At 40.5% G+C, this 12,444-nt stretch overlaps 1 protein-coding gene across 1 annotated transcript in view; it reads left to right on the forward strand.

Annotated features, from left to right (window-relative positions):
- Positions 1-12,444, forward strand: part of si:ch211-51a6.2 (neurotrypsin) — a 52,201-nt gene that overhangs the window by 14,100 nt on the left and 25,657 nt on the right. Inside the window, exons 4-7 of the mRNA XM_049601183.1 lie at positions 5,696-5,834; positions 8,418-8,593; positions 8,856-9,003; positions 9,376-9,554. Of these exons, the coding sequence (XP_049457140.1) occupies positions 5,696-5,834; positions 8,418-8,593; positions 8,856-9,003; positions 9,376-9,554 (642 nt within the window). The remainder of the gene's footprint in view (positions 1-5,695; positions 5,835-8,417; positions 8,594-8,855; positions 9,004-9,375; positions 9,555-12,444) is intronic.

Raw genomic sequence — 12,444 nt, forward strand, 5'->3', positions numbered from 1 at the left:
CTGTGATATAACCTTGTTCATTTCCGCTTCCCATCTCTGCTTTATCTGTAGGGAGTTGTGTAGATTCATAGACAAAAATATATGGTATAATTTGCTAATTATTTTCTTATCTCTATTCCCTGTTTGTATTTCTATTAAGAACTCTTCTGTGGGGGTAGATTTTATAAGTTTTGTCCATTCCTTGTGTGTCGTCAGGAAAGTTCTTAATTGTAAATATCTAAAGAAATCTGTCCTTGGGAGATTAAAGTCATTTTTCAATTGTTCAAATGTCTTAAGATTTCCACCATTAAATAACTGCCGCAGATAAACCAGTCTATGGTCTGACCATTTTCTAAAACCAGTATCAAGGTTGTTAGGTGTAAAGGTCTTCCTAAATCCAATACTTGTTAACGATGAAATTATCTTGGGTAGGCCAAAAGCTGATTGTATCTTTTTCCAGATTTTAAGAGTAATCTTAGTCCAATCTGCCAATTCTTTCATGGGTGTATCTAGAAAGGGTAGAATTTGCATGGGCTCTGGGCACATACTTTGTTCAATGTTAAGCCATCTAGTATATGTGTCGTTCTGAATCCATGCTATTAAAGGCTTCATTTGTGCAGCCCAGAAGTAATATTTTAGGTTTGGAAGCTTAAGGCCGCCATCTAGTTTAGACAACTGTAAGGTTTTAAGTCTAATTCTAGGGCGCTTTTTTTGCCATATGAAATGTGAAATTATTTTATCTAACTTATCAAAAGTTGAGTTTGGAATTTCTACAGGTAACATCTGAAATAAATAAAGCAGCCTTGGAAGAACATTCATATGGATACTTTCAACACGACGGATCAAGGAGAGGGGAAGCACAACCCATCGTTCCAAATCATTAGTAATGCTCCGAATCATTTTACCATAGTTAGCTTCATACAAATTATGTAAAGAGGGGGGAATATATATGCCAAGATATTTAATACCCTCTTTACACCATTTGAATCCACTCTGAAGTTTTGTACCTTCTGAAATCCTGCCGCTGACCTCCATAACCTCTGTTTTGTCCACATTTACCTTGTATCCTGAATAATAACCATACTGTGAAATGAATTCCTTTAAGCGTGGTATTGTTGATGTTGGTTTTGTCAGGTAAAGTAATACATCGTCCGCATATAATGATATTTTGTGCTCTTCTTTATTTATAACAATTCCTTTTATATTATCACTGTCTCTGATAAGCTGGGCCAGCGGTTCGATGCTAATGGCGAACAGCAGGGGTGATAGAGAGCAGCCTTGTCTGCATCCTCGTTCCAATGTAAACCTCTCTGATCTATACCCATTAACCTTGATAACCGCCTGTGGAGATGAGTATAATGTTTGTATCCAATTTATAAAAGTAGGACTAAATTTAAACCGCTTTAATGTCAGAAATAAATATTGCCACAAGACCCGGTCAAATGCCTTTTGAGCATCCAGAGATAAAATCATTGATTCTGCTTTCTGGTCTTTTTGATGGGATATTATATTTAGTAGGCGCCGTAAATTATCCCCATAGTATCTTCCAGTGATAAATCCAGTCTGATCAGGATGAATAATTTGGGTAATTATCCGATTAACTCGTCTGGCTAAAATTGCTGAGAGTATACGCAGATCAGTATTCAATAACGATATTGGTCTGTAGGACTGGCATTCAGTGGGGTCTTTACCCTCTTTGTGTATTACAACAATGGTTGCCTCTGTCCAGGATGGTGCCATATTTTTAGATTCTAATGCATAGTGATATGCTTTTAACAACAGGGGAGACAGTCGATCTTTAAAAGTTACAATTCATTAACATATCCATCTGGCCTGGGACTTTTGTTGTTTTTGAGTGTTGAGATCACCTGCTTAATCTCCCATTCTTCTATTGGCTCATCCAACTCCTTAGCTGTTGCTTCTGACAGTTCAGTCATTTTTATACGGTTTAGGAACTCTATGATTTTTACATCATCAGAGCAAGTATCTGTATTCTTATACAAGGATGTGTAAAACTCTGCAAAGGATTTAGCTGTTTTATCCGGTTTTGTGACGTAAGCACCTTGTGATTTTATTCTCTGTACTGTATTAGATGATTGCCGTTTCCTTAGTCTAAATGCCAATAATCTACTTGCCCTGTTACCATATTCATAGTATCTTTGATAGTGAATCTTAAGTTTCCCTCATTCTTATCTGTTAGAAGACTATTGAGTTCTCTGCGAGCTGTATTTAAATCCTTTATGAGACTAGTCGAGGCAGATTGCTTGTGTTTATGTTCTAGTTCTTTTATTTTATCTTCTAATTCATGTTGTTTAGCATCCCTCTCCTTTTTTCTAGCAGATGTAAAGGAGATAATGCGCCCTCTAAGGTATGCTTTTGCACAATCCCACAGTATAAGAGGTGTTATTTCAGGTGAGGCATTGATATCCAAATAGCTCTTGAGCTCTGCTGTGACAAAGGAGGTAAATATCTTGTCATCAAGGAGGGATGTGTTAAGTCTCCATTGTTTAGATGTTGGTCTATGGCCTATGTCCCACTTTAATAAAACAGGTGCATGATCGGAGATGGTAATAGGCAGTATCTCAATGTCTGCAATCCTATGTAGTTCTACCTTAGGTGTAAAGAAAAGATCAATCCTTGAATAAGAGGTGTATGTGCTTGAATAGAAGGTGAGGTTCCTACTTCTTGGAAATTTACTCCTCCATACATCCACAAGGCCTGCTTCTATGGATTGATACTTAAGTACTTTACTCATTCTGGATGCAGGAGCTTTAGAAGCAGGTTGTCGGTCCATTAGTTGTGACAACACACAGTTAAAATCTCCTCCTATCAATAACAAACCAGAGCTGTATCGTAATATCATAGTAAACCGTGTTGTGATGAAACTAGGATCATCTTCGTTGGGTGCATATACATTTATGAGGGACACTTCTATGCCATCAATTAGTCCGTTAACCAGGATATATCTCCCCTCAGTATCTCTTTGTAGCGATGTTTCTGTGAAATTTATTTGTCTGTGTATAAGAATGGAGACTCCCCTCTTCCTGCCTGATCGATGTGAAGAATAATATATTTTGTCTGCCCAGGATTTCCTTAGCTTTTCATGTTCTACGTTAGATAAATGGGTTTCCTGTAGAAACGCTATTTGACAGTTGACTCGTTTCAGTTGGTGTAAAATTTTCTTCCTTTTAACAGGATTATGAAGACCCCTAACATTATAGCTTATAATATTTAGTGTGTCCATTACTTACAATTTACAGTTCAAGTCTTAGTTCCCTGATATTGCAGTCTAGGGGAAGGAGATGTCAAGCAGGAACGACCAATCCATGCTTGGGTAGTATACTTTGTCATGTGAGTTATGAGGAGTGGAGCCCAATATTGAAACCAGAAGGAGTGGAATAAGTACAGATATTTACTACAGCTGTACTGAGAATTTTTAACATCAATAAAAGTAGAGGAAATCTGGATAGGGAAAAGGAATGATAACATTGTTGTTTCTGCATTTAACGCAGGACCCTCGGGGAACAGGAGGATCAGAACAAGAAGAACACAAAACGTAGTATAACTATAATTAACTAACATTAACAGTAATACAGTGGGACCTAGTCCCTAGCCACTAAGGCAAGCAGCAAAAGTGCACAGTCTAGTTTGAGTTTGACTGTGGTTTGAGTGTGCTATGATAAGGAGAAAAATTACAGGTGGAAAGAAAAAAACAAAAACAAAAACGGTATCAGGTGTTAGCCATTCAGGCTCCTGCAGATAAGTAGATGTATACAAATCAAACAGCTTCTCATGGTAAAATACTAGCCATCTGTATTACACACGTTGCAATTTAAATAAGAATGTTGTCTTCTCTTATGAATGTGGGTCTATATTAGTAAAACAGATAGTGATAAGTAGGGAATACTAACAACAATATGAACTCTGAAATATTAGAACAGGTAGTTTCTTATGTAAAGAAAATAACAATAATGATAAGTGTTCAGGTAAGGTGTATGGAGCGCTGCTCACCCTATTTGAGACACCATATGAGATTCTACCAGGAAATAGCTTAGAGTAATGAACAAATCAATAGTGTGAAAAGACAGAAGTTACTCTTCTTGATTAGTTCTTCTTAGTGTGTTACCAGTAATGTTACAGGTGAAAAGTATAGGCCTACTCAGGCTTCAGTCTCTGTTGCTGGAACAATTGACTTTTGAACATACTCCATGGCCTTCTGGGGGTCCAGAAAGTCCTTGTCCTCATCCCTGTATGAAATCCGGAGCCTGGCCGGGTAAAATAGTCTGTATCTGACTCCTTGACGTCCTCGCAGCGCCTTTCGTACATCCGTAAATGCGGCTCTGTCTCTGGCAAGGCTGGAGGTGTAGTCGGGGAATATGGCGATGCGGTGCCCGCTATAGATAAGAGGGGCTGTGTCTCTGGCTCTCCATCGTAGTGTAATTTTGCAATTATCACCCGGGGACGGTCTCCTGGTTTTCTGGGAGCGAGGACGCGATGCGAGCGGTCTATTTTTATCTCCCGGTCCATCTGCAGGACTTCTTTAATAACTTTGGCGACCGCTCTGGGGGAGCTGGAATCCGGCTGCTCCTCAATGCCAACGATGCGGATATTACCCCGTCTCATTCTCCCCTCCATGTCCTCGCATCGGTCTTTTAAAGTTGTCACCTGGCTTTGAAGGCTGGTTACCGTGGTTTGTAGCGTTGCCATCTCATCGGACCATGTCGACAATCCGCCTTTCACGTCCCGAATGTCCGCCATCATATGGTCAACTTCTGATCTAATTGCCGCCATGTTGTTTTTAATTTCGCACCGTACCGCTTGCAGTTCTAATTTGAGGGCGTCAAAATCCTCCGCCAGTGCGCTTTTAAGTTCCTCCCTTATGACTGCGGAGATTTCTCCTCTCAAGGAAGATAAAATGTCTGCCTTCATTTCTTCAGAGGCCACACCTGGGCTTTCACTGCGGGTGGGTGAGGTTTGAGCTTGGCTATCAGGTGTGCGCTGCCTCGTATTTCTTGTTGGCCGCGGAACACTGGCATCACTGCCGTATTTGTATTTTTGGAGCTTTTCTGCCATACAAACTCGATTCTGACCACATACGTTGAGTTTTGGTGTCCTCGGTGAGCTTTAGGGCTGGTCTTGATGCTGAAGTAGCTGTTTTTATAGAAAATATGGAAGAAGAATCTGCAGGAGGTCTGAAAAAGACGTCTTACTCCATACCTTGCTCACTCGCTTTCCTACTTTTTCATCCTCTCTGTTTCTTGTCCTTTCTTACTGATGCTTTTCTGTGTAAAAGGCATGACTGTTCGCTGGACTTGGAGATGTGCTCAGCCTCTTAACTAGCTACCATATTGTATCGTCATGTCACATGATCAAATATAGACTTGAAATTATGTTACAGAACAATCATACCTGTATATGACAAAAATATCAAAGAAAATACAAAATTATGTATGTATGTATGTACATGTACATGTACACACACACACACACATATATATATATATATATATATATATATATATATATATATATACGCACATATAGGCACCAGCCTATAGGCACCATTTTGAATTTAATGTAAGTTCTTTGAATTAACACAGGTGTCTGAATCATTCGCAAGGGCCCTCCCCACTACACAGTCCCCAGTGCAACCACGCTGCCTGCACTGCCTATATTTATGCCCCTGCTAACAGAGTTACTTTTGTGTCATCTACAGGTGCAGCCAGATTGGTGGGGGGATCATCAGATAACAGTGGTCGTCTGGAGGTCTACCTAAATGGCCAGTGGGGGGCAGTATGTGACACACACTGGACCGACCGTGATGCTAGCGTCATATGCAGACAGCTCGGACTGGGGTGAGGACAGTCTCACAGAGCCAGACATGTTTCTAATGACAATACACAGGTGGACATAATTATATGAAACCATGGTTGTGAACAGCCAGTGAATCTGCTGGTGACTACAACCAATCTAACTTTCAATTTTGTTGCAGTTTTAAATCACTGCCACTACATTAGGGCCTTCAGGAGGAATTGTATCAGTTCAGAAACTACAAATACTTACATTTTTTGCTTCATGTATTTCAGGGGGGAAACACTGTACCTTTAACTTATTACATTTATCTGACAGCTTTATTTGCAAAATAACAGAATGGAATGGAGCCTAAAATCCCTGTTATTACTTCTTAGTGACATTAGTCAGGGGTTATGGCATTGCTAAAGAGGCCAATACATGTAGCCGCTCTAGCTACGCCATATGCCACCTGCACCTTCAGGAAAAAAAAACAACAAAAAAAACAAAACATTTCGGAATGAAGAGCTACGGAGATACCACTTCAAGAATTGGGATTTTTCAGTTTGGACTGCTTGTGTTTTCTCCTACAGAAATTAGTGAGAGTGAACACAACATAAAACAAGTTGAAGAAGTGGTATTAAAAGTGATGTTCTGCTTTTCATTAACACGCATCTAACACAGACATCTCCACTGCAAACCCTCTGCTCACCACACTCAGCACAGTTTGTCACAGTGAATAAAATAACTAATATACCCATTGTGCAGCAGCAGTTTCTACCCTAATAAGGAGACAAGGAGAAGAAGAAGTGCTATCAACCAATGAAATGATGTCATCACAACCAGAACAGGGTAACACAGAAGGCCAGCCATCTGAGGCTTATTGATTAGCCCCACGCCAGGCTTAAAACTTAATAAATGAAAGGGTGATACACCGTTGAGCTTATAGCTTGTAGTATGTGGAGGTCACCAGTCATGACTTGTTTCAGCTACCACTGCAGTTCCTACTTCACTGGTTCCCAACTGGTGGGTCGTGGTCCAAAAGTGGATCGCGGGTCCATTCTGAATGAACTGCGAATGCGAAGTTTGTTAAAAACACTTGTGTTGAGGTGGTGAGGTACAATGAATTCCAGAGAGCTTTCATTTCGAAGTGCCATTTCCTGTAGACTTCCTTTCCTGTAGAGTGACAAACGGACAGCAAACTAGCTTGCGAAGTGGCCAAATGCAAGTATGATACTGAATACCATAAAACTTAAATTAAAAGCTTGGTCCCAGTTAAACACCCAGTTTCATTTACTGGCTCGGTGTAGCTACACATTTTTACAAATAAATTCCTGCCTCATTAGACGCCTGGTCTGGTTGCCAAACAGTTAATTTTTATAGAAGTTCTTTGCTTGTATTAAACCAGGTTGTTGGCTACCCACTAAAACTAACGTTAGTTAGCTGCTTTAATTTAAAAATACAAATATAAATGTTAAAAAATTTATCAGTATGGAGATGCTACACTCAACTTCAAAATCCTCCTCATAACATACAAAGCCCTCAATAACCAGGCCCCACCTAGTCTCGCTCACCAGACCTTTCTCAAGAAAAGAAAGGTCTGGCTGGTCTGACTCTCACTTTAAGATTGGAGAAAAAAACGCCCCGGCTTTTTTATTTCTTTCAACCAATCACAATCGTTCTTGGCGGTGCCACAGCAACGGTGCGCTTGCAAAAATATTGCTGGGGAGAAACAGGTTTTGGTGCAACACGCCCACAAAAATATCGCCTACAGGTCATCACAGGTCTGGTCATATCAGAATATGGGTCCATTCCTCGATATTATTTCCCATCTTTTCTGAGCAACAGTTTTGTGTGAAAGAAATTAAAGGCCTGTCCCATATAGACACCTGTCCCAAGCATAAGCCTGTTGAGTTCATTGTTTCAAGCAAATAGTAGCCTGGGCTAGTAATTGTGGACCTTGAACTAATGACTAAGGACAAATCTGGACCCCATGGCTGCACCAGTTGTGAACCACTGTCCAATTTTATCTGTTTGTTTTAAGCCTTCACACCAGCAATAGCAGTGGCCAGAGGCATTATGTTTTGGGCTGTCTGTACGCTGTATCTTAAGAAAGTCATGAGGGACGTCCACTTGGACTCTTTGGTGGTCAAAGGTCACTGTGACCTCACAAAACATGTTTTTGGCCATAATTCAAGAATTCATACACTAATTATGACAAAAAATGTCTAATAGGATAAAATGATGAAGTGATTACATTTTATATCCAAAAGGTAAAAGGTCAACTTTGCTATGACATCAGTGTGTTCTGCAAGAACATAATGAACAGAAGGGGAGACATTTGGTCAGATACTGATTTGGTGACACTCATCTTGGGTTTTCACCTTGAAACTGTGTTGATTGTATGGGTCTTCTGTGCTGCTGGGGGGAAGATGTGTGTGAAGCATTAATGTTTTCAAAATAGCAGTATTTTCTGGGAAGCAGTGCTGCTGATTGCATTAAGCTTTGTATGAGTGGACAAAGTAGCTTCAATCAGAATTGTCATTTGAATACGTGAAAGCAATATTTCCACTGCCCTTAAATGATGTTTGCTGTGAGGGGAGGAGCCTGCATGTGTTAGTCTGTCTGTGTATTTGCTGTCCATGCAGGGAGATCGGTACAGCCCTGCAGCATTCCTACTTTGGCCCAGGTTCCGTCTTCCACTTTGAACGTCTGGGTTGCCGCGGTAATGAGAATTCCCTACTGGAATGCCGTAGCAGGAAGTTTGTCACCAGCGACTGTTACCATGGCCATGAAGCAGGGATGGTTTGTGCCGAACCTAAAGGTGAGGCCAGGGTGTCACATGGGATTAAATAAACAAATACATCATTGATAAGTAATGACAAATATGTTGCGGATACATTATTGCTGTGACACATACAGTGTGTGACAGAGCTGGAACATGGGCCTCTATCGAGCCTGTGAAGATGATGATTGTTACAATGCAGGGCTAAGATTACAAGCCCACCACTGCAGAGACCTAGTATATGAAATCTTTCCAGAAACATTGTGTAGGGTAGTATTGGCTTTTACCTTTTGCTTCTCAGGCACTGGCATCCCTTTAAGGCTGGTGGGAGGCCTGGAGGACTTTGAGGGCCGTGTCGAGGTGTACCATGATGGCAAGTGGGGAACCGTCTGCAATAATCAGTGGGATGACACTGATGCTGAGGTGGTGTGCCGACAGTTGAACCTTGGGTAAAAACAATTGCTGTGCTACTGCTTTACATAGAATGTCTGGATCAAACTATTGGCATCTCTCTGAATCTAAAACCCTTTCAGTGTAAAAGTCTGAATGAATGCTATACAGAAGCACCAAGGCATGTTGAAACTCTACCTGTCTCCAAAGAGAAAGACAATTATATTCTAATTATTTTGATGTGTCAATGTCAATATTTGGTGACAAATCTACTCTGACAGCAGTGCACAAACACAATAAATTTAGACCCACATAATGGCACTCACCCTTACATGATTAATGTAAATATAAATTTTTCAAAAACTTTTTTCAGCCTAACTGACCTTGTGCTACTGTACACATAAAAGTTTTTTTGTTTTTTTGTCTGACAGGGGTGTGGCCAAGGCGTGGACAGGAGCCCACTTTGGTCTGGGTGATGGTCCCATCTTCCTGGATGGGGTTCAGTGTACAGGCAATGAGCTCTCTTTGGAGGAGTGTCCTCATAACCCCTGGGAGCAACACAATTGTGATCACATGAAAGATGCAGGGGTGTCCTGCAACCCACACACAGGTCAGAGCCAAGGAAGGAAAGACGCGCTAACTCACACATCCATATTAGATGACACCGTAATCAATCCTGTGGGAAGCAACTGACGTTTTATTTCATGTTTCAATGTGTAAGATTTACGGGGATTTAGTGGCATCTAGAGGTGAGGATTGCACATTGTAACCAGCTGAAACTTCTCCCGCTCAGAATTTTTTTAGTGTTCATTGTTCATCCGGAGGTTTACTCCAGGAGCTGAATTATCTGCAGAGGTCTATTCAAACAAACTAACAGACCAGTGATTCAAACCAGTAAAAACACTTAATAAAACAGTTTAATGTTAAAAGTAATTGTTTCTCCTATGCTGTTTGGCATGTTGGAAATGGGGGGGCGCTGACCTTTTTTCTCTGATAACTCAAGATCCAGAGGTTCCAGGGGTTTTCAGTGGGAGGTGAATTATGAAGACCTCCATAGGCAATGTAGATATAAACGGGTCATTCCAAGGTAACGATAACATTGCAGTTCTTATTTTCAGGTGATTATACACTAAAGAAAACATATTTACTCTATTATATTCCATTTCTGCCAATATATTCCCCTAAATCCTACACACTGGACCTTTGAACCAATATGTTATGCCAAATGAAAAAACTGCAACATTTCTACTGTGGTTATATAAGCTGTCCTCTACTAATAGGTATCACTGTGATATCCAGAAGTGCTAAGTCAAAGGCAATTGGACTTGATATCCCAGGAAATTCTCATGCAGAGAATTGGAAAACTGACTAACAATCAGCTTTTCCTGGTGGAGGTGGAAGAGACTTCTACTTCCTGAAGGAACCAAAACAAGTATGACTTTTCTTTATTTTATGCAAGAGACAACATGTGCTGAACATTTATAAACCTCCCCAGATTGAGCAGAGGGGGAATTTTTGAGCCTTGTGTCTGGCTTGGCAGTTCCAGGATGTTATTTGTTGGTTCAATTCATATTTGTCTGTCAACTAGTCACTCGGTTGGTCCGTCCACCCCTTTGAAATACTTGAAATTTAAAATATCTCAACACAAAATGTATGAACCTCAGAGGATGTACCTACAACTTAGGCGATCACTTGACTTTTCCTCAAGCACAACCACAAGGTTCACATTTTTGGTTTTGGGTGAAATGTCTCAACAATCTTTGGATGGATTGCTGAGAAATTTAGTACAGGCTTATTTTTCCCTCTTTTTGAACTGTAAAAACTTTGGAGAACGCTTAACCTTTCCTCTGGTGCCATAATCAGGTCAACATTTGTCCAGTACTTTGGTTTAGAACCAAATACATGCAACTTAATGACATTCCCATCAGCTTCAGTTGAAATTTATGTTAAATAGCATGCTAACATGCTAAACTAAGTTGGTGAACATGGTAAAGATTATGCCTGCTAAACACTGAATTTAGAATTGTGTTGCCATTGTAGCATAACATATAGCTCAAAGCACTGTGTGAGTGCCTAAGTACAGCTTCACAGAGCCACTAGCATGACTGTAAACTCTTTACAAGCATTTATACTTGTGTGTCAGCTCTATGCAGAGCCTATGCATGTGGCATTGTGAGCATTTATACTTGTGTGGTGGTGTGTCTGTGTCACTCTGCAGTCACACCTCCAAAACACTAGTTGGCGTTGGGATTTCTGTGAAGTTTAGTTGATTCAAAACACAGGTTAAACATGGCTTGATAGCGACAATTTCAATTACAAGTACACAAACAGCTTAATTATAACTCACAGGATTCACAGACAAAACACTTGTCTTTTGCTGGACACATTTTCCAAACAAATACAACATGCTAACATTATTAGCACAAGCCTATGGCATTTTACATTGTATAAATGAGCCTAGCAACTAGCAGAGATTTCCTCTACCCATATGAAGCAGGATAAATTACACAAAAGACTTAAAATTCTTTTTTGTGGGGACTTTATTGTCTTCACAATTTTGTTGTTTCTTATTTGTCAAAATGAAAATGAAATGAAAAGCTCTGTTTCTACTCAGAGGAAATGGTTCTCAGCTTACAAAAACAGACAGGCCTGCATCGCCGCGACAAACTTTACATTTCTGAGGAGGTGCACCTCCGGCTATGACATAGATTTGATTGCAAAAGTTTAAATCCATTTTAGTCTTGTTGGTCTTGCTGCGTTCCAGGCAAGTTTCTGAGCCCGTAAGTCACCACTTCAAGTCACGACTCACGACTTCATAGCGTTCCAGGCAAGTCACCCCAAACTCCCAAAGCAACATGGTGGACCGTGTGGGGTTTATGTTTGTTTATGATCACTTCTGTCACCAAAGGGGCCAGTTCCTTGCTCATTTGAGTGAAACGGAGGAGGAGAAACGGCGCATAAGGTCACAGATGCTATTATACTTTTTATTTTACGTTATCTGTGTGTTTGGAAACGTATTTTGTATTGATTTATTCTTGCACTGGAAACTAGCTGTTAGAGCGACTGCCAGTAATGCCTTAACATTAGGGTTATTTTATGTCTATTTCTCACTGTGTATCACCTGCATCAACACCACATCCATGGGGCTGCCATTGTTGTTTAGAGGAGTAAGGTAATTGGTTTAGAGGGCTGTGTGACGTCAGAAAGCGTAACTGGGAGTGCACTGATCTGGTACGAGTTCACGCGTGGTAAGTTATGGGTTTGACTGCTGTTCCAGTGCACTTTCACGGGTAGAAGGTTGTAAAAACATGAGTTACAGGTTGACTGGAACGCAGCATAACTGTATAACAATAATGGACTTAGCCACTGTGACGTCACCCATAGATTTGTGGACTCGATTTTGGCATTTTGGCTGTTGCCATTTTGGAATTTTGGAGCCAGAAGTGAGCTGAGGTGGCCATATTTGGGACATATTTATTCAGGCATGTTATTTCAAAAAT

The sequence above is a fragment of the Epinephelus fuscoguttatus genome, linkage group LG16 (genome assembly GCF_011397635.1).
Source record: "Epinephelus fuscoguttatus linkage group LG16, E.fuscoguttatus.final_Chr_v1".
NCBI classification, from domain to species: domain Eukaryota; kingdom Metazoa; phylum Chordata; class Actinopteri; order Perciformes; family Serranidae; genus Epinephelus; species Epinephelus fuscoguttatus.